Source organism: Erpetoichthys calabaricus, chromosome 8 (assembly GCF_900747795.2).
Source record: "Erpetoichthys calabaricus chromosome 8, fErpCal1.3, whole genome shotgun sequence".
NCBI lineage: Eukaryota > Metazoa > Chordata > Cladistia > Polypteriformes > Polypteridae > Erpetoichthys > Erpetoichthys calabaricus.
In genome coordinates this window covers 193,984,200-194,011,489 of record NC_041401.2, presented here as the reverse complement: position 1 = coordinate 194,011,489, position 27,290 = coordinate 193,984,200, and the positions used below count along the sequence as shown (strand labels likewise).

At 42.4% G+C, this 27,290-nt stretch overlaps 1 protein-coding gene across 2 annotated transcripts in view; it reads left to right on the top strand.

Annotated features, from left to right (window-relative positions):
• The window catches only part of plekhm3 (pleckstrin homology domain containing, family M, member 3), a 104,669-nt gene that overhangs the window by 23,636 nt on the left and 53,743 nt on the right, over window positions 1-27,290 (top strand). For both annotated transcript variants that reach the window (XM_028808037.2, XM_028808038.2), the window contains exon 3: window positions 16,802-17,686. In XM_028808037.2, the coding sequence (XP_028663870.1) occupies window positions 16,802-17,686 (885 nt within the window). The remainder of the gene's footprint in view (window positions 1-16,801; window positions 17,687-27,290) is intronic.

Below are 27,290 nucleotides of genomic sequence, written 5' to 3'. Positions count from 1 at the left end.
CACTATGAAAACGGGTGAGAGACGTGATGGCTACAGGCCACGCAGGTTAGCCCAGACTTCCCTGTCCCAGGCTAGAGCTTCTAGCTTTACCTGGGGAACCCCCAGGCATTCCTAAGACAGCCGAGAGATGTATACTACTGGTCAAAAGTTTTAGAACAGCAGTTTCTAGAAGAATGGCTCCTGCTGCTATGTCATTCTTGTAGTGTGGTGACCAGAACAGCGCACAGGACTCCAGGTGCAGTCTCACTAGCGCACTGTAAAATCTGTGCGTAATGCTCCCTGATATATATTCAACAGCTTTTACGATAGAGCTCAACATTTTATTTGTCTTTTTAATCGCTACTGGACATTGCTTAGATGATGAAAGTGTTGCGTCAACATGAACCCCTAGATCTTTTTCAGACGTTTCTTCCCTTTGGACAGCATCTCCCAACTTGTATTTATAATCGACATTCCTGTTGCCCACGTGTGTAGCACTTTTCACTTTTTGACAATAATCAGCATTTTCCAAGTGTTTTCCTGTTTCTGAAGCTTGTTAAAGTATTTCCAAATTGTTTTTGCTGCCTCCTCAGTGTCTGCTGTTCCTGCAATTTTAGTGTGATCTGCGAATTTCACAAGTTTACTAACTATACCGAAATCTGCGTTAGTAGTAAAAATCAGGAAAAGTAACGGCTCACAAGACAGAACCCTTAAGGACTCTTCTGGTGACATCGAGCATTCTCCTCTTATCTGTGCTCTTTGTCTTTTGCCGGTTATCTAACTTGCCTCTTATGCCAAAAGCTTCTAGTTTTAGAATTAATCGTTGATGTTGGACCGTATCAAAAGCTTTTTGAAAGTCTAAGTAAATTATGTTGTATGCTTTGCTTTTGTCAGCCACTGAATTAGTTTGCTCAAAAAAAAAATATAAGATTGGTGTTATTAATTATTAATAGAACTTTATTTGTCTCCAGGTGGAATTTTGACTTTTTATAGAATCTCAATAAATTGATAGGTAAATAAATGTATAGACACACACACACTATGGTCTGAACATACACCAGAATGACTAAAAAGGAAGAAAATTCAAAAGAAAGAAAACCTTCTGACTTGGCAGTCCTGGTCCTAGTGAGGCGCTATGCGAGTTTATTTCCATCAGTATAAAGGACCCCAGGTACTCTTCATGATGCAATTCTGCTGAATAATTCATTGGCTGAATGTCCTTAGTGTTTGTGTGTCAGAGAGAGGATGTGCAGCGTTGTTCATAATGGCACTTATTTTTGTTTTAATTCTGTCCTTTGCTACTACCTCCTGGTGGTTCAGTGTGCGTGCCATAACTGAGCCCATCCTTTTAATTAGTTTATTGATTCAGTAGGCCCATCTTAAAGTGATGTGACCAAGGATGTCACTTCCCACATGAAAGGAACAGTCTTGTGAGGGAAAAGAGTCTTCTCTAGTTCTTCTGTGATCCGAGACCAGTCCAACATTGGTCATTGGTGTAGACCCCCAGCACCTGTGCAGCACCTCCACATTTACTCCCTGATTCGTGACTGGACGTAGAGACTCTGTGGTGCTACTAAAGTCAATAAGCAGTTCCTTGCCTCCCTGTGGTCTCCATGATAGACAGTCCATCATCTAGGACAACACAGGCTCATCCTGCATATCTCTGAATTTACCCCTTAACAAGGATGTCTGGATTGTATTGAAAGTGGAGAAATCAAAAAGCAGAATCCTCACATTGCGGCCAGCTTTGTCCAGTCTTGTGGAACAGATAGATGACTGCATCCTCCACTTCAGTCTTTGTCCAGTGGGCAAACTGCAGTGGGCCCAGGAGGTTTTGACTCCTAAAATCCAGGGGTTGTCTCTCAAAGGTCTTCATGATGTGACACATAAGTGCTGCTGGTCTGTGGTCATTAGGTGAAGAGGTGTCTGCCTTCTTTGTAATAGAAACTATGCAGGATATTTTCCACAGCAGCAGCATTTTCTGGAGCCTTAGGGACATAATGAATAGGTGACAGAGGACCCCATGATGTTGGTCAGCGTAGGCTTTAAGAACTTGAGTAGTGACTCCATCTAGTCCCCCAGCTTTTCCTGTGTTTAGCTTCTTCAGTTGTCTCCTTGCTTGGTCTTCAGTTATGTACAGCTCATAATGATAGTCAGAAATGGACTCATCACTGGCCATTCCAGTTGATGTGGTAGGAGATGTAGATGTAATAGGGATGAAGTTGGTGGACTGGTCACTGGAAGATGGTGGCAGTGGGAAGGAAAATCTATTAAAAAACTAGTTCAGGGTGTTCGCTTTGTTCACATTCCCTTCTAGCACCTTACAGCTGGGCTTATTGTTTGGAAAGCAACGCACTGTCTGTGAGGGTACCACATTGTCGACACAGAAGTTAATATCATTTGTGATGCCGTGTCCCTCAATATTGTCCTAGTGTATCTCGCACATCATTTCCCAGTTTGTCATTTGGAAGCAGTCATCCAGTGCCATTTCAGCCTCCAGTCTCTGCTTCCTCCCTATACTGGTGATAAAAGGATGTCATCCAATAACAGACTTGTAGTTGGGGATAAGAAAAATAGGATTATGATCAGATCTGCCTAAAGGTGCCAGTAGTAAAGGCATCTTTAACATATAAATAGTCTGGTCCAGCTTCCTGTTTCTTCAAGTGGAGCACGACACAGACTGATGGGAATTTGTCAAACTTCTTTCCAAAGTCACCACATATTTAACTGTAGAGTCAGAATGATTCATCATTAAAGTGTTGGTGGCAGAGTGAATCGTTTCCATTGCTTGAGTCCCTGTTGGCAGAGGGAGCAAATATTAATAAGATGATGCAACTCATCTCCCTGGGCAAATAATGTAGGGGGAACTCCGACAGCCAGAATTTCAATGTCTGGATTACAAACTGTAGTTTTAACTGTAATCTGTTCCCTTTTACACAGCTGAGCAGACCCCCTTCTGTCTTTCTTCCACACCTCATGGGGTTCTGCCTGCTTGAATAAGATGAAATCTGTCCAGCATTATCATAGTGCCAGATAGAGATGTTCCAATCAATTGGCCGCTGATCTACAGGTGCATCTCAATAAATTAGAATATCAGTAATTCAATTCAAAAAGTGAAACTCATATATAGATTCATTACACACAGAGTGATATATTTCATGCGTTTAATTCTTTTACTGATTATTTTATTATCAAGTCCAAAGTCAGCACAGTCCTCTACCAGAGAATTTTAGAGCACCTCATGCTTCCCCTCTGCTGACCAGCTTTATGGAGATGCTGATTTCATTTTCCAGCAGGACTTGGCACCTGCCCACACTGCCAAAAGTACCAATACCTGGTTTAATGATCATGGTGTGTATCACTGTGCCTGATTGGCCAGCAAACTGGCCTGACCTAAACCCCATAGAGAATCTACAGTATCAAGAGGAAGATGAGCGACACCAGACCCAACAATGCAGACGAGCTGAAGGCAGCTAGCAAAGCATCCTGGGCTTCCATAACACTTCAACAGTGTCACATTTCTGTATTAAAAATCATTTTTTTTATTGGTCTGATGTAATATTCTAATTTACTGAGATACTGAATTTTGAGTTTTCATTACCTGTAGGCCATAATCAGCAAAATGAAAAGAAATAAACGCTTGAAATATATCACTCTGTGTGTAGTGAATCTATATAATATACAGTACTGTGCAAAAGTTTTAGGCAGGTGTGAAAAAATGCTGTAAACAAAGAATGCTTTCAAAAATGGAAGTATTAATCATTTATTTTCATCAATCAACAAAATGCAGTGAATGAACAAAAGAGAAATCTAAATCAAATCAATATTTGGTGTGACCACCCTTTGCCCTTCAAAACAGCATCAATTCTTCTAGATACATTTGCACACAGTTTTTGAAGGAACTCGGCTGGTAGGTTGTTCCAAACATCTTGGAGAACTAAGCACAGATCTTCTGTGGATGTAGGCTTCCTCACAATCCTTCTGTCTCTTCATGTAATCCCAGACACACTCGATGATGTTGAGATCAGGGCTCTGTGGAGGCCATGCCATCACTTCCAGGACTTCTTGTTCTTCTTTACACTGAAGATAGTTCTTAGTGACTTTGGCTGTATGTTTGGGGTCGTTGTCCTGCTGCAGAATAAATTTGGGGCCAATCATACGCCTCCCTGATGGTATTGCATGATGGATAAGTATCTGCCTGTATTTCTCAGCATTGAGAACACCATTAATCCTGACCATATCTCCAACTCCATCTGCAGAAATGCAGCCCCAAACGACCATGTTTCACTGTTGCCTGCAGACACTCATTATTGTACCGCTCTCCAGCCCTTCGACCAACAAACTGCCTTCTGCTACAGCCAAATATTTCAAATTTTGACTCATCAGTCCAGAGCACCTGCTGCCATTTTTCTGCACTCCAGTTCCTATGTTTTCGTGCATACTTGAGTCGCTTGGCCTTTTTTCCACATTGGAGGTATGGCTTTTTGGCTGCAACTCTTCCATGAAGACCACTTCTGGCCAGACTTATTCTGACATTAGATGGGTGTACCTGGTCCCACTGGTTTCTGCCAGTTCTGAGCTGATGGCACTGCTGGACATCTTCCAATTTCGAAGGGTAATAAGCTTGATGTGTATTTGATCTGCTGCACTCAGTTTCCTTGGCTGACCACTGCGTCTACGATCCTCAACGTTGCCCGTTTCTTTGTGCTTCTTCAAAAGACCTTGAACAGCACATCTTGAAACCCCAGTCTGCTTTGAAATCTTTGTCTAGGAGAGACCTTGCTGATGCAGTAGAACTAACTTGTGTCTTGTTGCTGTGCTTAATCATGCCATGAAACGAAACTGTCTTCCACAACCTCACCTTGGTAGCAGAGTTTGGCTGTTCCTCGCCCAGTTTTAAGCCCCCTACACAGCTGTTTCAGTTAATGACTGTGTTTCAACCTACGTGTGACATTGATGATAATTAGCACCTGTTTGGTAATAATAATAATAATAATTTTTTGCATTTATATAGCGCTTTTCTCACTACTCAAAGCGCTTAGCAATTGCAGGTTAAGGGCCTTGCTTAAGGGCCCAACAGAGCAGAGTCCCTTTTGGCATTTACGGGATTCGAACCGGCAACCTTCCGATTGCCAGTGCAGATCCCTAGCCTCAGAATTGGTTGATCAGACACCTGACTAGAATCCTACAAAATCCCTGACTTTGTGCAAGTGGACCTATAAGAATTGATGCTGGTTTGAAGGCAAAAGGTAGGAACACCAAATATTGATTTGATTTAGATTTTTCTTTTGTTCACTCACTTTGCATTTTGCAAATTGATAACAATAAACAATCATTATTTATATTTCTGAAAGCATTCTTTGTTTACAGCATAGCATGTTTTCAAACCTGCCTAAAACTTTTGCACTGTACTGTATGTGTTTTACTTTTTGAATTGAATTATTGAAATAAATTAACTTTTCGATGATATTCTAATTTATTGAGCTGCACCTGGAATTCGGCTGATTTTCACTGAAAAAGACTCCGTCAGTGAATGGTAAATTGGCAATTTACGAAACACGATCTTTATAACCCCTGCTTTTCTGGGCTTTGCTGTATTTTTGTTGCAGTGCTCCTTTATGCGAGGTATTAAGGGAATTGAGACAGCTCTCTGTAAAGCACAAAATGTCACTGTACCTGTATGCTCCATGACCTGATGTAAGAGCACACAGTTCATTTGCTATTACAATGGATAGTAGAGCAGTTCTAAAACCTTTATTCTTGCGCTGCCACGACTACATCTCCATCTTCAGACAGCTGTTGTGGTAAAGTGAAACTGAACTGCTTAGGCACTCACATTTGTAACGCAAGTAGCTGATAGATAGATAGATACTTTATTAATCCCAAGGGGAAATTCACATACTCCAGCAGCAGCATACTGATAAAGAACAATATTAAATTAAAAAGTGATAACAATGCAGGTATAACAGACAAACAATAACTTTGTATAATATTAATGTTTACCCCCCCGGGTGGAACTGAAGAGTCGCATAGTGTGATGGAGGAACGATCTCCTCAGTCTGTCAGTGGAGCAGGACGGTGACAGTAGTCTGTCGCTGAAGCTGCTCCTCTGTCTGGAGATGATCCTGTTCAGTGGATGCAGTTGATTCTCCATGATTGACAGGAGTCTGCTCAGCGCCCGTCGCTCTGCCACGGATGTCAAACTGTCCAGCTCTGTGCCTACAATAGAGCATGCCTTCCTCACCAACTTGTCTAGGCGTGAGGCGTCTCTCTTCTTTATGCTGCCTCCCCAGCACACCACCGCGTAGAAGAGGGTGCTCACCACAACCGTCTGATAGAACATCTGCAGCATCTTATTGCAGATGTTGAAGGACGCCAGCCTTCTAAGGAAGTATAGTCAGCTCTGTCCTTTCTTACACAGAGCATCAGTATTGGCAGTCCAGTCCAATTTATCATCCAGCTGCACTCCCAGATATTTATAGGTCTGCACCCTCTGCACACAGTCACCTCTGATGATCACGGGGATTATGATTATGGGAGTATTTTGAATACGCCCTGCTTTTATCTTCTTAATGTGTCTTACGTTTCGCCCTGCAAGCAGGTCCTCCAACTTGCTGGGAAAACTCAGGTTGGTGGCAGGATTGGCACTCCAGCCACTGTCGAAAACACCTCCTACTGTTCCAGTGGGATGTTGAGGAGCCACCCACTACACTCGGGTCCCAATCCAGGTGGTTTGACACGCTATCAGCGTCTGCTCCCAACCTCATCTTGTAAATTGTCAGCCTTCACCCCCCTCTGAAGTGGCTTAAGCAGTATGTGATTTTGGAAAAAGAACAAACCTCGCCACGTTCTATTCTATTTGAACTAGTGTGGTGCTGAGGTGTCAACCATTTCACGGCTGCGCTTGGGTCCTAATTTGATATCCTGAAGGGATTCATCGTGCGGTGGGTTTGGCAAAGCGCCGTATCAGTTAATACTCTTACGTTTCCAGGTGTTGCAGACATAAGGCAGCCTTCAGGTCCTCCTCATGTGTCCATCCAAGTTTGCAGCCATTTGGAAGTGCAGTCAAGACGAGCCGGTGCCTGTGGGTTTATATGCATTGCAGTTCATCGGTAAATTTTAAAATCCATTTATCCAATTTCAGGTTGTCTACTGTCGGTGACAAGCCTGAAGCCAGATCAGATCTAATCAGAAGTAAGACCAGTAGCTAGTAAAATAAGTTCAGAAACGAAAAGAAAAACCATGAGAAATACGGTGCTTCTGTGCACAGTGCCTGGAAATGAGGGGAAAAAATAATAATAAGGTAAACAGGCTTACCTCATCTTTTACTTAAGATGATAAATGATTGATGATTATATTTAAAGTAAAATAATTAAAATGACTAAGCACTAACCAGACAGCATTCGAAAATGCAAAGAGTGTTTACAAAGGGGACTCATTTTTCAACAATGGTAAATAGCAGCAGAGCAATAAAAAGAAGGAAAGCTGGCAGCCTGGCAACTGCTAATGCTATTGCCTTTCACGTCCCTCCTATTGTAAAATCAATGAGTTCCAGATGTGTTTTTATGTTTTCTTTTGTGTTGGCCTTGGTATAATTGGCACTATTTAAAATGATTGTTGTTAAAGTGTACCGAGGTGGCTCTAGATGCATCAGCCGTATACATTTCTTTGTGCTGAAACCATGTTGAGGGAAAATAATCCACTGTCAAATTTCTCGATATCACTAGCTCCCACACAGGAAGAAGCATTTGAATTTAAATGAGACTATAATAGTTGCTTTTTTTTTCCGTTGTTGAATGGAGATGGGCACAACCACTTCACTTGAGGCAGCATACATGTAAAAGCTCCATTCATCTTCATGATTTTTATAAAAGGAAAAACCAACCTTGCTTTTGTTGGAGAGCTCTCAATATCTTGTGCAGAATATGTCAAAGTGCTCCAAGGAAGAAAATAATATTAGTAGTGGATGTTATTAAGTGGAGTATATCTTGATTTAAAACTGGAAAGATCTACAATGTTTCAGCATTGCAATACAATGCAATACAATACAATACAATTTATTTTGGTATAGTAGCCCAAAATCACACAAGAAATGCTGCAATGGGCTTTAACAGGTCCTGCCTCTTGACAGCCCCCCAGCCTCGACTCTCTAAGAAGACAAGGAAAAACTCCCAAAAAAAAAAAAACCCTTGTAGGGAAAAAAATGGAAGAAACCTCAGGAAAGGCAGTTCAAAAAAAAAAAAAAAAAAAAAAAATCCTTTCCAGGTAGGTTGGGCATGCAGTGGGTGTCAAAAAGAAGGGGGTCAATGCAACACAATACACAGAACAGAACAAATCCTCAATACAATATCCATCCATCCATTGTCCAACCCGCTATATCCGAACTACAGGGTCACGGGGGTCTGCTGGAGCCAATCCCAGCCAACACAGGGCGCAAGGCAGGAAACAAACTCCGGGCAGGGCGCCAGCCCACTGCAGTCAATACAATATAAAAATGAAAATTTTAACAAGTATGGAGCAGAATTTAAAAGTAGATAATATCACATAATATGATTTGGATTTGTTTTTAGAGTCCTGGAAACCTCGGCCATCAAGCTGCCTCCCTCATTTGGCCAGTGGTGGGCCAGCCAATCCGATGAAAGGACCCCTCTTTCCCATGATTCCTGCGATCCTCCATCAGGGATGACTTTACTTTAGGCAGGCAAAACAACTTGGCAGGTGGTCGATGGCACCAAGTGCCACATTTGAGTACCGAGCAGAGAAGCAGAATAGGTGAGGGTTAGTAACAAATTAGAACTATCATGTTACTTATGTTTTAGTGCTAATGACTAACAACAGAGATGCAATCTGTACAGTTAATCAGCAGCTCTAGTCAGGGTGTGCTAAACTGAAGTAGTGAGTCTTCACCCAGGATTTGAAAGTTAAGACCAAAGGGGCATCTCTTATAGTAGTAGGCAGACCACTCCACAGTTTAGGGGCCCTGTAACTAAAAGCTCGACCTCCCACTTTTATTTTATTAATTCTTGGAATCATAAGCAGACCGGCATCTTGAGATCTTAATGTGCGCTCAAGTTTGTAAGTCATGATAAGTTCAGACAAGTAAGCTGGACCTTGGCATTCGTGTTGTATCGGTGCTAACCATTTGACGTTAGTACCGGGACCAAAATCATTCAGAGGCAAATAATGGACAACTCCAAAAACCCCTTGTGCCACCCCAGCCTCCCTGATGCACCACACAATGCACCACCCTGGTGCGCCATGCCATCGCACCACTTCCCTCTTGACAGCACAAACTGTGCATCAAAGCTAAACGGCGGGGTGCCTGTAAAGTCACAGTTTTCTCGAAGCTGACATTTACTTCTAGTACCAATAATCTCTACTGTTACTGTAACATTTTAGATTTTGGCTTTTTCTGTTACTCTTCCAGCACCAGTATACCGCACAACCCTAATCAACATTAATGGTGTGGGGCAAAGGGGCAGCTTTTAGACTGTGTGATCCATTGATTCAGTCGCCATGCATTCTTTATCAAATCCATTTAAGAAGTTCAGAGTCACAGGAGCAGGAACCAGTCTGACGGTCCATCATGCGAGCAGCAATACTCATTTCTGACTGAGCCAATTGAGTGTCATTAGTTAAACCAAATGTAGGAGGAAAACTCACACAGATGTTTCAAACTCCTCATAGACCGTTTCTGGGCCAGGAACTCGAGGGCTGTGAGGCAGACCCACTAACCACTGCACTACCATACCCAGGTAAACATCAGCTGCCTTTATACATAAGAGAGTGGTTAGTCAGTATATTAGTATAGTACAGGGTGGCACACGAAAAACCGAACCATCTCTGAATCCAACGTCGCCGTACGTTTCTTAGTCCGTACACGAAACGAAAGATATGCAATACAAGAATATGTACTTACTGGTTAGAGGAGGTGCTGGAATTGATTTCCTTGTGCGTCAATACACTTTTCTGCACGCTGCACCATATTGTCATAGCAGCTCAGCCGCTTCAATTTTTCCAATTTCACTTTGAATATTGTCCTTCAGTTCCTCTAATGTCTTTGGATTATCGACATACACTTTTCCCTTCAGATTGCCCCACAGGTATAAGTCGCAAGGGGACAGGTCTGGTAATCTTGGTGGCCACAAACCTTTGCTGACAGTTTGTTCCTCTGTGAAGACATTGTGAATTTGAGAAAGTAACTCGCGAGAAGTCATTTTGTTGAAAGACGGCGTACTCGCGTACTTTGGGGGTCAATTATGTGCAAAATTTCTCAAAGATTCCCATATACACGACAGTGTTGACTGTTGTCTCAAAAAAATATGGGACCCACGATCCATGTAGCAGATACCGCACACCAGACACCAATTTTTTCATCGTGAAGGCGCTTTTCATGAATTGCATGGGGGTTTTCTACTGAACAATATCTGGTGTTCTGTGAATTTACATGTCCTGACGGATGGAACCACGCTACGTCACTCATGAAATATTCCAATCTTCTGTTGCAGAGAATACATCTTCCGGATCTCTGTCACGCACGTCTGTACCCACTGGCTCACAGCTTACTTACTAATGCACAGTTGGGGCTGCTGACCCCGCTGCGACAACGAGGCTCTGCGACGGCTCCTGCCTGTATAATAGCTCAAGCCAGTCGGTCGGAGACGGTTTGGTTTTTCATGCGCCACCCTGTATTAGTGTATTTGTTAGTATACATATCTTGGTGTAGGACTGGGCAATACAACGATTTGTTGTTTCAATTTGATGTTTAATTGAAGTCAGTATGCAAAGCCAACTTTGTGATGTTCAGCACGGTTATTTGATTTTTCCACAACTTCTTCTGAGCATTAAATAAAATTGGCAAAGTCTCCCCTGCTGTTTCTATGTGTGTTGACGTCAACTCTACCCATGTTGCTTGGTGGCGATAAGCAAGAAAAAAAAAATGGAGCAAGCAAGACTTGAGAACAGGTAGGGTTAGCACTGTTTGCAGATGATTTGATTTTACCCAGGGTGACAGTTCAAGGTAGCAAGCAGTGCCACATCTAAAGATAAAACGCGTTCCTGCATATGAATAGGCACGTGCGGCACCAGCAATGCTCAACCCCTCGTCTCCCTGGCAAATTGAGTTCCATCCATCCATTATCCATGATCCGAGGTCGGGTTGCGGGGGGGGGGGGGAAGCCCAGACCTCCCTCTTCCCAGCCACCTCCTCCAGCTCCTTTGGGAGGACCCTGAGGCGTTCCAAGGCCAGCCGGGAGATATAATCCCTCCAGCGTGTCCTGGGTCTGCCTCATGGCCTTCTCCCAGTGGGGCATGCCCAGAACACCCCCCCAGAGAGGCATCCAGGGGGCATCCTAACCAGATGTCCAAACCACCTCAACTGACTCCTTTCAATGTGGAGGAGCAGCGACTCTACTCCGAGTCTCTCCCGGGTAACTGAACTTCTCACCCTGTCTCTAAGGGAAAGTCCAGCCACCCTGCGGAGAAAACTCATTTCGGCCGCTTGTATCCGCAATCTTGCTCTTTCGGTCACTACCCAAAGCTCGTGGCCATAGGTGACGGTAGGAACGTAGATCGACTGGTAAATTGACAGCCTCGACTTTGACTCAGCTCTCTCTTCACCACGACGGACCGTTGCAGAGCCCGCATTACTGTGGATGCCACACCGATCCGTCTGTCAACCTCCAGCTCCATTCATCCTCACTCGTGAACAAGACCCCGAGATATTTGAACTCCTCCACCTGAGGCAGTAATGTGCTCCCAACCCGGAGAGAGAGCATTCCACCCTTTTCCGGCTGAGAACCATAGCCTTGGATTTCAAATTCAATTCAATTCAATTCATCCATCCATCCATCCATTTTCCAACCCGCTGAATCCGAACACAGGGTCACGGGGGCTGCTGGAGCCAATCCCAGCAAACACAGGGCACAAGGCAGGAAACAATCCCGGGCAGGGTGCCAACCCACCGCAGGACACACACAAACACACCCACACACCAAGCACACACTAGGGCCAATTTAGAATCGCCAATCCACCTAACCTGCATGTCTTTGGACTGTGGGAGGAAACCGGAGCGCCCGGAGGAAACCCACGCAGACACGGGGAGAACATGCAAACTCCACGCAGGGAGGACCCGGGAATCGAAACCAGGTCCCCAGATCTCCCAACTGCGAGGCAGCAGCGCTACCCACTGCGCCACCGTGCCGCCCCAATTCAATTCAATTTTATTTGTCATTCAGCAGAACATCCAAGATGTGCTGCAGAACGAAAATACGATGCACAAGACATTAATAAAAACACACAGTTAAAATCAGCCTACAATAAAATACTAGAATGCTTCATTTAAAAGACGAACGGCAGTAGGAAAAAAACTGTTTTTAAACCTGGTAGTTCTACATTTCAGGCTGCGGTACCTTCTGCTTGAGGGCATGAGGGAAAAGAGTTCAGAGGCAGGATAAGTTGGGTCTCTAGAAATCCGCACAGACAGTGTTGTTTTGCCAAATCCAAATTGAGTTCCCTGCTAAGCAAAATTCTGTGAAGTGTTCACTCCCTGATGCAACTTTCAGCAAATGAAAGGACTTAGTGACAGGTACAATGACTTGGTGTGTGTGTCTGCCTGTATGTGTCTGTGTGTCACATTTTCTCAAGGACTGTCAAGAGCTAAAACGGCTGGATGGGAAAATACCAAACTCGAAACTTAAGCCTGCTATGAGATGACGATGTGCTGGTTAGTTTTTGAGCCAAATCGTGCAAGATAAAGGGGCTTTCTAGAGGAAACCTCCATTACCGTAATTCTGCAATTGATTATGAATTCTTCTCATCAATTGCTAATGTAATGACCTCATCAGAAAGATCAGCATCAGAGCGGTAAATAATTATTGAATTGTTACAGAATAGTTTGAGTAACTGGGTTCCTAGGGTGCAAAGCCTACTGACGCTCACGTCTGAATATTTGATGTTACAGTAATCCCTCGCTATATCGCGCTTCGACTTTCGCGGCTTCACTCTATCCCGGATTTTATATGTAAGCATATTTAAATGTATATCGCGGATTTTTTGCTGGTTTGCGGATTTCTGCGGACAATGGGTCTTTTAATTTCTGGTACATGCTTCCTCAGTTGGTTTGCCCAGTTGATTTCATACAAGGGACGCTATTGGCAGATGGCTGAGAAGCTACCCAATCAGAGCATGTATTACGTATTAAATAAAACTCCTCAAATATATTGTGAGCACAGGGGCTGTTCGCACCCCTAGAAGATACGGCCGCTCCTCAAAAAACACTGAAAGATTATTTTCACATTGCTCTCTTCCTTGCTGGGCTTAAATGTGGCTGTTTTGTCAAGCGATATGCTTCCTGCATGGTGCTTCGCATACTTAAAAGCTCAAACGGCACGTATTGATTTTTAATTGTTTGTTTTTCTCTGTCTCTCTCTCTCACTCTCTCTGACATTCTGTGCTCCTGACGGAGGGGGTGTGAGCAGGGGGGGCTGTTCGCACCACTAGACAATACGGACGCTCCTCTAAAAAAATGCTGAAAGGCTACCTTTACATTGCTCCCTTCCTAGCAGCTGCGTTGTCCGGCGGTGCTTCACATACTTAAAAGCTCGAAGGGCACGTATTGATTTCTGATTGTTTGCTTTTTTCTCTCTCTCTCTGACATTATCTGCTCCTGACACGCACTCCTTTGAAGAGGAAGATATGTTTGCATTCTTTTAATTGTGAGACGGAACTGTCATCTCTGTCTTGTCATGGAGCACAGTTTAAACTTTTGAAAAAGAGACAGATGTTTGTTTGCAGTGTTTGAATAACGTTCCTGTCTCTCTACAACCTCCTGTGTTTCTGCGCAAATCTGTGACCCAAGCATGACAATATAAAAATAACCATATAAACATATGGTTTCTTCTTCGCGGATTTTCACCTTTCGTAACCCCCGCGATAGAGGAGGGATTACTGTAGTTTGATATTCGTTCCCGATCTACAGTAGTTGTCACTTGAGTTGAGTTCAGTCACATCATTGAGGCTTACGATATAAGTACTCCAGTGCATAGCAAGTTTTGTATCTTTTGGTGGATGGTCAACTATATGATAATCACTTAATTCAAGCGATAGTTAGTTTTCTTTTCAGGTTGGCCCAGTGTTTGGTTCCATTCTTCATGGCTTTCTCTCTGGTTTCGTTCTTTCACTTCATGTTTGCTCGTGCCCATTTCTGTCATTCTGATTATTCTTCTTTGTTGGTTTTGATCTCGTTTTCGTCCTCTGACATTTTAGGCCTGTTATTTCGTCTGCTGCTTTGTTTTCCTTTAATAATAATAATAATAATGAGTACCTTTATCGTCAGTCAGTCAGTCATTTTCTAAACTGCTTGGTCCAGACCAGGGTGACAGTGGATGCAGGAGCCTATCCCAGCTAGCACAAGACAGGAACATACCCTGGACAGGGCACCAGTCCATCACAGGGCAAACTAACACACCCCAACCACACACTAGGGCCAATTTAGGACCACCAGTCCACCAAATTTGCATGTCTTTGGATAGTGGGGAAAAACCAGGGACACGAACACTAGTCTCCTTACTGCATGGCAGCTGCGCCCCAATGCCGTCCCTTCCTTCGTCGGGCTCATAATAATGTAGTTATTTTGTAGAAATAAGGCTGTTATAAGGGTCTAGATTAGAAAATTCATCATCTTGTGAAATGCCGCCATTTTGTTTTTCAATAACGCTAGCATTTTGTGGTTTAGTTGCCATGATGTAGTGACCTGTTGCTAGGCGGCATGGTCTTAGCAGCTGCAACAACAACAACATTTATTTATATAGCACATTTTCATACAAAAAGTAGCTCAAAGTGCTTTACATAATGAAGAAAAGAAAAATAAAAGACAAAATACAAATTAAAATAAGACAACATTAGTTAACATAGAAAAGGAGTAAGGTGCGATGGCCAGGGTAGACAGAAAAAACAAAAAAAAACTTCAGAAAGCTGGAGAAAAAATAAAATCTGCAGGGGTACCAGGCCACAAGACCGCCCAGTCCCCTCTGGGCATTCTACCTAACATAAATGAAATAGTCCTCTTTGTAGTTTGGGTTCTCACAGAGTCACTTGATGGTCATACAGACTTCTGGCTTTTAATCCATCCATCATTGTTGGAACATCATGGTACTTAGAGTAGATGGTGGTGGCACAAGCAGAAACAGAAGAGAGAACAGGGGTTAGTACAGATTTTGAATGAATAGTTATTATAATGAATTGGATATACAGAGTATCAGGGTTTAAATTACAGTGAAGTTATGAGAAGGCCATATTAATGTAATGTGTTTTCAGTAGTTTTTTAAAGTGCTCCACTCTATCAGCCTGGTGAATTCCTACTGGCAGGCTATTCCAGATTTTAGGTGCATGACAGCAGAAGGCCGCCCGCCTCACCACTTCTTTTAAGTTTTGCTCTTGGAATTCTAAGGAGACACTCAGTTGAGGATCTGAGGTTACGATTTGGAATATAAGGTGTCAGACATTCCGATATATAAGATGGGGCGAGATTATTTAAGGCTTTATAAACCATAAGCAGAATTTTAAAGTCAATCCTGAATGACACAGGTAACCAGTGTAGTGACATCAAAACTGGAGAAATGTGCTCGGATTTTCTTTTCCTAGTTAGGATTCTAGCAGCTGCATACTGCACTAGTTGCAAACGATTGATGTCTTTTTTGGGTAGTCCTGAGAGGAGTGCGTTACAGTAATCTAGTCGACTGAAAACAAACGCGTGAACTAATTTCTCAGCATCTTTCAATAATATAAGAGGTCTAACTTTTGCTATGTTTCTTAAGTGAAAAAATGCTGTCCTAGTGATCTGATTAACTCTTTCAGGGCTGATGTTGACTTTTGTCAAAATTCAGGGGTAGAGGACGGTAATCAGCTGTAATCTGTGACGAATCTCGCCATTTCATTTTAGTTCGACTCTCTTTGCTAGAAGGACAGTTAGCTTCGTTGATTTGACCTCAGTTCATTCCATGTGCATGAATAGCAAAGAGCAAAGAGCCTTTAAAATGGCGTCGACATCTGGCGAGTGACCAAAGTGAACGTGCAAAGCAAAATATTCTGTGGACGACGTTTCGCATGTTATTGCTGAATCAGTCTCTGACTTGCTGGACTCCAATTTTGATGCAAGTGATCTGGAGATGGAAATCGAGAACGAAAGTGAGGTACCAGCATCAGCTGATCGTGATGCTGAACACATATGACTAGCTAATATCCCACAGCAACGTTTGTCTGGGCGGACCACCACTTACAATGACAAGAGGTACAAATCAGATTGCATCACACTGCGACTGCCACCTCTGCCCACCTGCCATACAAAGACAGCCAGGCAGCCGGCCCGCCATGCATTTCTGCTGGCCATCGAGCCATCCACCGCCCTCCCGCTGTTGCCAGGGATGCAGAACAGGTGACAACAGCAGCCACAGCACACAGCAGTAGACGTTTTATGTTGATTTATGGGTGACACCATTGGTTTGTGTGCTTTAAAGAAAACTTGAGTTTTTTGGAAAAAAATATTCAGCCCTCAAAGAGTTAATATGCGATTTAAAATTTAGATTACAGTCAACAGTTACCCCTAAGCTTTTTACCTCTGTTTTGACTTTTAATCCTAATGCATCCAGTTTCCAGTTTAACAACTGTTAAAACTTTATGCAACCCATAATGTCACTAGCATAACAGTGTAATGGTCAGCACCACAGACCCTCATTGGTTTCAAGTATCTTAAACTTTCCTTATTTATTTTAAACAATTCCAGTTAGCATGATATATTCTCAGCTTATTTTTTTTTTCTTTTTAGGTACAAAGAATGTCTTTTCTCATATTCTCAAGAAAGGGTACATGGAGAAAAGAGACGGTCAAAGTGGCCGCTGGAGCAATTGTTACATTGAGCTTTCGCCTTGTGAACTGCGCCTCTATAGTTTGGATATGAGCGGAAACCAGCAGCTCTGCACAGTCTACTCCCTTTCTCACTGCCACAGCATCAGCACTATGGACAACCAGGACACTAAAATTGTAGATGCGATATTTTTCAACAACACTCAGCTTCAGCTCCGTGCTCAGACAAAGTGGGACGCTCTTGACTGGGAAAGGCATCTATGGGAGAGGGTCCAAGCAGTTCGGCCTGTCCAGGAAAAAGAGTTATCAAAACCTCAGCTCTCAAAACCATTAAACCGGCCCACAGCGTTGCCTTTATTCACAAAGCATTGCCAGGACGTGCTGAAAGCAGGAGTGCTTTTTCAGCTGACTGATCAAAACAACTGGAAGTCGTTCACGTTTGTTCTAAGCAAGAGCCTCTTCATGGCTTTTCCCACAGGTGGGAGAGGACCAGTATCAGACCCTGTACTTAAATACAATATCGGCTCTTGTGTGACAGTTCAGCAAGATAAAACAGACAAGAGTAATCTATGTTTTCAGGTTATTTTTCCCCAGGAATGTCTTTGGCTTAGGGCAGAAAGTGAGAAGAAAGCTCAGGACTGGATCGAAACTGTTAAGATGGCTGCCGAGTCACAGAAAACAACTGTTCAGCCATCACAGGTAATCCTTCGTGGAAAACCCTCCAAAGAGCGGCGCATCAAAGATTCACAAAGGAGCAAAAGGCAGTCTGTAACTACCAGTTTCCTTGGGATCATGACGACCCTCGCTGTCGAGAAGGGGCTAACAGCCCAGGGCTTCAGGTGTGCAGGTGAAGTTTCTTGGCATCTTTTTTTTTCTTGTCTGTATGTCGTGATTTATATGTATGTATGTATACAGTGGTGTGAAAAACTATTTGCCTCCTTCCTGATTTCTTATTCTTTTGCATGTTTGTCACACAAAATGTTTCTGATCATCAAACACATTTAACCATTAGTCAAATATAACACAAGTAAACACAAAATGCAGTTTGTAAATGGTGGTTTTTATTATTTAGGGAGAAAAAAAAAATCCAAACCTACATGGCCCTGTGTGAAAAAGTAATTGCCCCCTTGTTAAAAAATAACCTAACTGTGGTGTATCACACCTGAGTTCAATTTCCGTAGCCACCCCCAGGCCTGATTACTGCCACACCTGTTTCAATCAAGAAATAGGAGCTGCCTGACACAGAGAAGTAGACCAAAAGCACCTCAAAAGCTAGACATCATGCCAAGATCCAAAGAAATTCAGGAACAAATGAGAACAGAAGTAATTGAGATCTATCAGTCTGGTAAAGGTTATAAAGCCATTTCTAAAGCTTTGGGACTCCAGCGAACCACAGTGAGAGCCATTATCCACAAATGGCAAAAACATGGAACAGTGGTGAACCTTCCCAGGAGTGGCCGGCCGACCAAAATTACCCCAAGAGCGCAGAGACGACTCATCCGAGAGGTCACAAAAGACCCCAGGACAACGTCTAAAGAACTGCAGGCCTCACTTGCCTCAATTAAGGTCAGTGTTCACGACTCCACCATAAGAAAGAGACTGGGCAAAAACGGCCTGCATGGCAGATTTCCAAGACGCAAACCACTGTTAAGCAAAAAGAACATTAGGGCTCGTCTCAATTTTGCTAAGAAACATCTCAATGATTGCCAAGACTTTTGGGAAAATACCTTGTGGACTGATGAGTCAAAAGTTGAACTTTTTGGAAGGCAAATGTCCCGTTACATCTGGCGTAAAAGGAACACAGCATTTCAGAAAAAGAACATCATACCAACAGTAAAATATGGTGGTGGTAGTGTGATGGTCTGGGGTTGTTTTGCTGCTTCAGGACCTGGAAGGCTTGCTGTGATAGATGGAACCATGAATTCTACTGTCTACCAAAAAATCCTGAAGGAGAATGTCCGGCCATCTGTTCGTCAACTCAAGCTGAAGCGATCTTGGGTGCTGCAACAGGACAATGACCCAAAACACACCAGCAAATCCACCTCTGAATGGCTGAAGAAAAACAAAATGAAGACTTAGGAGTGGCCTAGTCAAAGTCCTGACCTGAATCCAATTGAGATGCTATGGCATGACCTTAAAAAGGCGGTTCATGCTAGAAAACCCTCAAATAAAGCTGAATTACAACAATTTTGCAAAGATGAGTGGGCCAAAATTCCTCCAGAGCGCTGTAAAAGACTCATTGCAAGTTATCGCAAACGCTTGATTGCAGTTATTGCTGCTAAGGGTGGCCCAACCAGTTATTAGGTTCAGGGGGCAATTACTTTTTCACACAGGGCCATGTAGGTTTGGATTTTTTTTTCTCCCTAAATAATAAAAACCACCATTTACAAACTGCATTTTGTGTTTACTTGTGTTATATTTGACTAATGGTTAAATGTGTTTGATGATCAGAAACATTTTGTGTGACAAACATGCAAAAGAATAAGAAATCAGGAAGGGGGCAAATAGTTTTTCACACCACTGTATATAATATATATATATATATATATATATATATATATATATATATATATATGTGTGTTACATAGTTTACTGTCAAATAATGCAAAGAGTACGCGACACGTGTTTCGCCCTTATTTGGGCTCATCAGGCGTACACACTCTACTGCTCCCCTTGCGGGGATTGAACCTTGGACGTCAGCGTCAGAGATGAAGTCCCTTTACGCTGCGCCACGGCATGTAGTTCATTTATTTGACAGCCTGTAGATTGGAGTAGTTACATTCATTGCATTCGTAGTCTGAGTCTCAACCTGATTGTATGGGTGGTTACCTACCAGGTAACGCTTGTGGTTGGTCTGCCATTTGGCAAACATCCTCCATGGGGCCCTCTTCAGTTGCGAGAAGCAGATCATAGAATGTTACATAGTTTACTGTCAAATGTGCCAGATGTTTGCCAAATGGCAGACCAACCACATGCATTACCTGGTAGGTAACCACCCATACAATCAGGTCGGGACTCAGACTACGAATGCAATATATATACAGTGTATATATATATATATATATATATATATATATATATATATATATATATATGGTTGAAATAGTTTTACTGTCAAATAATGCAAAGAGTATGCGACACGTGTTTCGCCCTAATTCTGGGCTCATCAGGCGTACACACTCACTGCATCCCCCTCTCGGGGAATCGAACCTCGGACGTCAGTGCTAGAGGCGAAGCCCCTAACATTGCGCCACGATGTGTGGTTCATTCATTTGACAACATGTAGATTGGGTTAATTACATTCATGGCATTTGTAGTCTGAATCACAATCTGATTGTATGGGTGGTTACCTACCAGGTAACGCTTGTGGTTGGTCAGCAAGTCGGCTAACATCCGCCACGGTGCCCTCTTTCAGTTGCGAGAAGCAGATCCAAGCGTTACCTGGTAGGTAACCACCCATACAATCAGATTGTGATACGTGGCACCATAGAGCTGGTGGTGGTTGTGGTTAGGCTTGACAGAGCTTCCATCTCTCATGTTTGATCTCTTCATTTCTCGAACTGTAGTTTTCAAATATCTCCGCACTGCTCGCAGTGGTTTGTCACCAGAACATGCAGTCGGCTGCTTGAGCCTCCCAGGTGTCCTAACTAATGTTTGACTTTTTCAGCATTTCTTTGAGCTGTTCATTGTAGCACCAGACATGGTGTCCCACAGTTCTACCACCAGTGAAAAGCTCACTGTAGAGTACCTGGTGTAGGAGTCATTCATTCAGCACACGTGATCAGTCCATTTAAGTTGGTGTTCAGTGATAGTTACTTCTATGCTGGTGACTTGGGCCCTTTTGAGGACAACTATGTTGGAGACATGGTCCTCCCATTTAATATGCATTATCAGCCTGGATCTTCTACTAATGGAAATGTTCACTGCCAACATCACTTCAATATAAGGTCCAAGTTTGAGACCTTTTTAAGAGAGTGTAAATAACAGCTGCTTGGTAGACCATAATTTATGTCTGAATTCTTATGCTTTTACTGTTAAAGACTCATTTATCTAAGCTTCTATATGTGACGCGAGATTGGCATATTCTGTTTTCCACATCCTTTGAAGAGTTACATTGACTGGTCAGTGATGCTCCAAGGACAAGAACTACAGATTCTTAAAGGGTGTCATTGATGGTGATGGCAGTGTCTTGGAGTGCAATCTTGGTGCTGGTTGTCTATGTTGATGGTAAGGCAAAAGCAAGAATATGCGTTGGTAAAGTTGTCAACCGATATTTGTGTATCTTCAGATGTTTGGTTCGGTGTAGCATTATTGTTAGCATACTGCATCTCTGGAAAATGGCACTAGAACTGGAAATATCTTGTTGTTATATAGAAAGGGTGATTGGGCAGATTCAAGAAAATATAAGCTTAACGTGCATCACAAGTAATTTAATGGAAAGAATTATTAAGGAAAAGATTGAGCAACACATGTCAAGAGATTTACGGAACAGTCAACTTGGGTTCAGATGAGGGAGGCAACCAAAGGATATGATCATAGTGGTGCATATGGTATTATTTATCTTACGTTTCAGAAAGCATTTGATAAGATGCCACATGAGAGGTTGGGCAACAGACTAAAAAAAAATGTGAGTTCAGGGTGTGATGTGTAGATGGGGGCAGAATTGGCTCAGACACAGAAAGCAGAGAGGGTGCTGGTGTGAGAAACCTTATCAGAATTACTTGATGTTAAGAGTGGTGTCCAGCAGAGGTCAGTCTTGGGGCCGCTGCAGTTTTTAAAATATATAAATGACTAGGGGGCTTTCCCCCCTGCTCGTTTCGCTTGCCAACCCCCGGGCCTTCGCTATGCACTAGTCTCTTTGTGGTTCTGCTGCTCGCGTATGGGGATGCAGATGTACAATTTAAACAGATTTTTATTTTCATGGGAATTGTTACATATGCATCAACGCAACCTATAACTGCCCGTGATTGAATTTCATTTCTTTCTTTCTCTATTAAGTAAAACGACTTTTTCGCACGTTTGGGTGTGAGATTTGTTAATTGTCTTTGCAAAAGCTATTCCAACGGGAAACTGTTAACGTTTTAATATGATTGGCATATCAAGATCTCCTTTGGTGTCTAATGTTATCCGTGGAAGATGTACTACGTTACCTTTCTTGGATACATCCTTCTTTCTACAGTAATTAGTGTGCTAGAAGACCGGACGATGTTAACGGTTGTAGATATTCTGTGGGAGTATTGTAAGTTGTTGTTTTCATCTTCCGCACGATCATCACCAACTGTTTCAGCATAGTTTATTGATACGCATTTAACCAATTTGCCGTGTAACCAATCAACATTTTTGGACGTATTTAACCAATTTGCTGAGTAACTGATTGTCATTTTTGGCGTTAATTCGTTTGTCTGTCTTGTTTCTCTGTGCCCGTGTACTCATTTTTTCTGTTGATAACCCTTCAGGATGAAATTCTTCAATTAGATTTGGACATAATACGTCTTCTTTATTTGGGAACTTAAAGTGAGGAAAACGTTAAAATGTATAAGAGCTGAGAGCGCAGGAAGTGTGTCTGACAAAAGCATTCACACGAGTGAGAGGTGAGAGGACCATGTGGTCTTGTTTGAAAGTGTTTGAGAGGAGCGCGTGACTTGAAAAAAATCTCAAGGCAAAAGTCTCGCAGGACTTGAAAACAATCTCTCTTCCAAAAAGTCTTGTTGCATCTAAGTATTTTTTTATATAATAAAGAGATTTGGATAGGAATGTAAGAAACAAGCTGGTTAAGTTTGCAGAAGATTCCAAGTTAGGTGGATTGGTAGATAATCTTGAATCTGTTGAATAATTACAGAAGAACTTGGACAGCATTCGGACTTGGGCAGATTTATGGCAGATGAAATTTAATGTAAGTAAATATGAAGTATTACACATAGGAAGTAAAAATGTGAGGTTTCAATACACAATGGGAGGTCAGGAAATCAAAGGTACACTCTATGCGAAGGACTTGAGGGTCGTAGTGGACTCATCACTGTCAACTTCCAGAGAGTGTTCAGAAACCATGGAGAACGCTAACGGAATGTCAGGTTATTTAGTGCCCTGATGTGTAGAGTACAAATCAACAGAGGTGATGCTCCAGATTTGTGGCTCTCTGGTGAGGCCTCATCTGGAGTACTCTGTGCAGTTTTGGTCTTCTGGCTACAAAATGGACATAGCGGCACTAGAAAAAATCCAGAGAAGAGAAACTAGGCTGATTCCAGGGCTACAGAAGATGAGATAGGAGGAAAGATGAGCCTTTTCAGTTTAAGCAAAAGAAGTTAAGAGGTGACCTGATTGAAGTGTTTAAAATTATGAAGGGAATTAGTCCAGGGGATCGAGACTGAGACTTTAAAATGAGTTCATCAAGAACATGGGGACACACAAACTTACTCAGGGTAAATTTCACATGGATAACCACAGACACATGGAATAAGTGGCCGAGTTGTGTGGTAGACTGTTAGGGAGGTTCAGAACTCGACTTGATGTTATTTTAGAAGAATTAAGTGGAGAGGACTGGCAGTCTTTGTTAGACTCAATGGCCCATCGTTATCCAGATTGCTCTAATAAATATGGGAAGACAGGGAGAGAGAAAAAGAAACTGAACAAAAGAAAATAGAAAGTTAAAAGTGTTACCAATTCAAGAGTTCATTGCCTGAAGCTTAATGATTAATTTATATACCTTGCTGTCATTTTGACTATTGCATCGTTGATTGGTATAACAGCAGCAAATATTGTTTAGAGAAGCGTTGCGGTCACGCTGTGACTATTCAGGTGTGGAATGTTTGGGATCTCCATGTAGACAGTAATGTTAACTTACTTTAGTTATTCAATGCAAATATCATGTGACGTGAGTACCTTCAAATGTTTTTCCTGGATGTTTTAAGACTGGCATCCTTCAGCATGGCTCCATAGACACCAGTTATATCAGAAACGTTGTGATCTTCATTCTCCATGAAAACATGAGATTACATCACTAAAAGCAATGGGTAGGTAACATGTAAAAAAAAAAATTTTTTCTTTGGAGTATTTATTTACAGTCATGTGAAAAAGAAAGTACACCCTATTTCAGCTTTGGTAAGGTTTTACGTACCGGGACATAATAAAAAATCATCTGGTCCTCAGCAGGTCCTAAAATTAGCAAAATACAACCTCAGTTGAACAACAACACATGACATATGACACCATGTCATTATTTATTTAATAAAAACTAGGCTAAAATGCAGAAGAAGTGCGTGAAAAATGAAGTCCAACCTTACTGCATCCATAGGAATTAAGAGGGTAGGTATCGGGCAGATGCGGCTCATCAAATGCATCTGATTAATGGAACACCAGCAAGTGGGACAACCTCTGTTGAAGCAGAAGTGTTGGTCTGGAACTTTCAGGTGTGTGTGTTAACACAGTGCCAAGGAGGAAATACTTCATCAGTGATTTAAGTGTCGCTGCCCATCTATCTGGAAAGGGTTATAAGACCATCTCCAAGCAATTTGAAGCCCATCATTGCATAGTGAGAAAGATTATTCACAAGTGGAAAACACTCAAGACAGTTGCCAGTCTTCCCAGGAGTGGACGTCCCAGCAAATTCCCCCCAAGGCCAGACTGTGCCCTGCTCAGAGAAATTGCATAAAAAACCCAAGAGCTCCATCTCAGACTCTGCAGGCCTCAGTTAGCGAGTTCAGTGTCAACGTTCATTACAGTATAATTAGAAAAAGACCAAACAAGTATGGCTTGTTTGGAAGGGTTGCCAGGAGAAGGCCTCTTCTCTCTAAAATGAACATGGCAGCACGGCTTAGGTTTGCAAAGTTGCATCTGAGCAAACCACAAGACTTCTAGAACAAAGTCCTTTGGACAGACGAGACCAAAGTGGAGATGTTTGGCCATAATTCCCAGCTCCACGTTTGGTGAAAATCAAACGCAGCACAAACACCTCAGACCGACGGTCAAGCACGGTGGTGGAGGGCTGATGGTTTGGTCTTGTTCTGCAGCCACAGGACCTGAGCACCATGCAGTCTTTGAGTCGACCATCAACTCCTCTGTATAGCAAAGCAGTCTAGAGTCAAATGTGAGGTCATCTGTCTGACAGCTAAAGCTCGGCCGAAATTGGGTCATGCAGCAGGGCAATGAACCCAAACACACTGGCAAATCTACAACAGAATGGCAGACAAAGAAAAGAATCCGGACCTGAACCCGACTGAAATGCTGTGGCGGGACCTTAAAGAGAGCTGAAGAAACAAGTGAACTGAAGCAATGTTGGTAAGAAGAGGGGGCAAAACTCCTGCACAATGATATGAGAGACTTGATAAAGTCAGACAGAAAACGATGACTTCAAGTTATGGCTGCTGAAGGTGCTTCTACAAGCTATTGAATTATGGGGTGTACTTCAGTATTCACACATGACTTCTCCATGTTGGCTTCAGTTTTGTTAATTCAATAATGACACACTTGGTGGAATCTATTGTGTGTTGTTTTACAGGTTGAATTGAAATAATTTTAAAATCTGCTACGGTCCAGATGTTTTTTATAACATAACATAACATAATAATACAAATACATTTTGTTTACAGTGGGTATAGAAAAGAATCCCCCCCTTTGAAATATTCACATTTTTTTTTTGCTTTACAGCCTTAAATGAAAACACACACAAACCAATGTCTTCTCAGTTTTACTTACTCAATACAATCTCTAACATCCAAGTGAAAGATTTCACAGCTACAGTTCAGAAGAATTTTAAAAAATAAAAAGCAAGCAATCCTGAGATGAATAAAGGATCTCCACCTCCCCGCCCAGACTCACTCAGGTGTCAGTGCCCACCATTCCCATTGCGGTTACTGGCTTCCTTCCAGCTGTGATCAGTTATAATGAGTGTGATTAGTGAAGCTGTTCCTGGAGCCTTCATTCCCTTGCTTGGTAGTGTAACTGACAGCAAACAACTGACTGTGGGTGGCATGTCACTTTCAAAAGATCTCGGGGACAGAGTTGTGGATGGACATAAGGCAGAAGATGGACACCAAAAAAATCTCAAAGGCTTTATCAGTCCCAAGGAGCCCAGTAAAGTCCATCATAAAGAAGTGTTTGCTACGACTAGGACTCCTCCTGGATCCTCCAAACTGGATAGAAGAGCAAGGAGGAAACTGGTCAGAGAGGCCACTGAGAGGCCAATGGCCACTCTGAAAGAGTTACAGGATTTGATGGCAAAGAGTGGTCATTAATGGTGTGCATGTGACAACAATTACACAAGTGCTCCACAATTGTGGCTTGTTCAGGAGGGTCGCACTTCTCAAGAAAGACCACATTAAAACTTGTTTTGAGTTTTGCCAGAATGCACCTTGAAGATTCTGATGCCAAGTGCAAAAAGATCTTCTGGTCAGATGAGACCAAAATCAAACTATTTAGCCTCAATACCAAACGGTACACCAGTGTAGCTCCCCATCCACAACACACCATACCAACAGTAAGGCATGGAGGGGGCAGCATCCTGTTGTGGGGGGGGGGGGCCTGCGGCTCTCGTTAGGGTAGAAGGAAAAATGGATGGGGCAAAATCCTGTCAAATTCTTAAGGAAAACCTGCTTCCCTCTGCCAGAAAGTTGAAGATGGGCAGAATGTTCCCCTTTCAACACAACGACCAGAAGCACACAGCAAAATTTACCACACAGTGGCTGAGGGAGAAAAAAAAGTGAATGTCCTCATGTGGCCAGTCAGAGCCCAGAACTAAATCACAGTGAAAATCTGTGGAAAGATCTGAAGATAGCAGACCACCAATGCTCACCATCCAATGTGACCGAACTTGAACAGTTAAACTGTAAAGAAGAGTGGGAGGCAAATATTACACAATCGAGGTGTGCAAAGCTGATAGAGAAGAATCACCAACAGACTCAAGGCTGTCATTAAAGCAAAAGGGGGGGGTCAACAAAATGACATTGACATTGGGGGGGATCCTTTATTAATCTCAGTAGGTCTTGTTTATGATTTTTTTATCAATTTTCTGAACTGTAGCCGTGATATCTTCCTCTTGGCTGTTAGAGGTTACATTGAGTAAGTAAAGCTGGGAAGAAATATTAGTGTGTGTGTTTTCATTTAAGGCTGTAAAGTAAAAAAAAATGGGAATATTTCCAAGGGGGGATTCTTTTCTATACCCACTGTATGTAGCACCTCTTCCATGTTTCAGGTAATTCCACAGAAATGCTTTCTTTTTTGCGTGACTGTAAGTAAAATAACAATAAATTGCTGTGAAAATGATAGAATTCCAAGCATAAAAACAAATATTAAAATGCCTGTAAGTAATCGTTGTAAGACTGTGTGGCTCCCTCACATTTTAGGTTTCTTTTTCAACTCCCGTCACACATCCACAGAAGATAAAATAAAGTTTATTTCCAAATTACTGGAATGTGTTCTTCTATGTAGCGTAAACCAAGAGTACAGTTCTTATTTAA